The sequence below is a fragment of the Penaeus monodon genome, chromosome 23 (assembly GCF_015228065.2).
Source record: "Penaeus monodon isolate SGIC_2016 chromosome 23, NSTDA_Pmon_1, whole genome shotgun sequence".
In the NCBI taxonomy this organism is placed as follows: Eukaryota; Metazoa; Arthropoda; class Malacostraca; order Decapoda; family Penaeidae; genus Penaeus; species Penaeus monodon.
The window spans coordinates 9,583,124-9,584,617 of record NC_051408.1 but is presented as its reverse complement, the minus strand read 5'-3'; the positions used below and the strand labels follow the sequence as shown (position 1 = coordinate 9,584,617).

The 1,494-nt window shown below is 51.0% G+C and overlaps 1 protein-coding gene across 1 annotated transcript; it reads right to left on the bottom strand.

Moving 5' to 3' along the window:
- On the bottom strand, nucleotides 1-1,080 carry LOC119588130 (the record flags this gene model as incomplete). The annotated part of the gene is given in 1 exon segment (XM_037936837.1): nucleotides 1-1,080. A coding segment is annotated over 1 exon segment (1,044 nt).
- Between the last annotated feature and the right edge of the window lie 414 nt (nucleotides 1,081-1,494).

Genomic DNA, 1,494 nt, shown 5'->3' with positions numbered 1-1,494 from the left:
CTGGTTATTTTGAGGGGTAGGGATCAGTGAAGCCATTTAGTATACTGGCCCTTGGTGGCTGTTGAAGTTGGGATGTGACCAAGAAGGAACAGCGAGTTGATGAGCGGCCCAGTGTGGGGGTGGAAAGAAGTAACGTTGCTGAAGGGGCGGAGATGGAAGTAGAGGTTGAGGGTGAACTACTGTTTTCTGTGTTTGACAACTTCGATATTCTGACACGAAGTTTCTTAGCTCTCTTTCCAGCAGTTCGGCCTTGTCTGCCGAAGCCTTCCACCTGCAGTTGTTCAGGGTGTGACCTCTTGCCTTACAAAAGTCACAGGAGGCCTTATTACGGCAGTCCCGTTCGTTGTGTCCCCGCCGTCTGCAGTGTGAGCACACGGGGGGCTCTGGTCTCTTCTTCTGCTGCGCTCTCCTTCCTCCCTGAGTCTGCTGACGAGTCTCTCGTCCCGTCTCTGATTTGCTGGGAGGCGGAGGCAGCTGAGCTCTTTGATCGGGATTCTTTTTACCGATAGGCGTATGATCCCACCAATCCTGAAGTGCTGGTTTTTGCTGTGTTTGTGTGGAAAACTCAGCGGAGATCCTGTCAGGTTTTGCAGTTACAGCCTTCGATTTTACTGGAGCAGAGCAGTCAGCAATAAGCTCCTTAGCAGACAGGATGGTAGCAGGAAGATCAGCCAGAGAGAGGCTGCCGTCCACGAATACCAGGAGCTGCTTGACTAACTTTGATATGGTAGCCTGTTGTTCCTGGATTATCGTTATATAATCCTCTTGATTTGGTAATTCGTTTCTAAGAGAGAGAGAGGTTTGATCTGTGTGAATGTCCTCCTCATCGATGACTATCACACTCTGCGTGATCCCTTGCAGATCCCTTAAATGCTGCGTCTGCGAGCAGTGGAAAGGCTGCGAGGGATCCACGCAACTCGGGTGGCAGACGTTGGGACAGTCGGGAGAGCAGGATACGATTTCGCTCTTTTTGGTGGACTTCCCACACACGCAGCAGAAATTAGGCGGCGTGTGTCCTCCGATGCCCTCGATCCGCTTAATTTTCTTGTGGGCGTTGGTGGTGGAGGTCCCGGATGTCATCGTGATCGTGGCGGAGTTATTCAGGGGCGTGGCATGCTAAGGGGGGCCGGGCGGTGTTAGTTCACCCAGGGTACTGTCCCTGCGGATTCCCCGAGAGCTGTATCACACACCAGATAGAGAGAGGGTGGGGGAAAAGATTAAGAAAAAGACAAGGACAATTATGACACGAGTCATAAGAAATGTGAAGAGAAAAGGTGCAGCACGTAGGTGGCGGGGTCCTTTGGTAATGCGAGGGGGATAGAAGTCAGGTCTCAACTGGCAGTTTGCTCGTCAAACTAGCGCTTGACAGGTAGTTTGCCAGGTCGTGGCCACGGCTGGATGTAAGCACGGTCAGGAATGTCGAAATAACGGTTATCAATGATGGAATATTATATAAATCCTCTTTATGTCTTTCCTATTGCGCGTTTTAAGTAT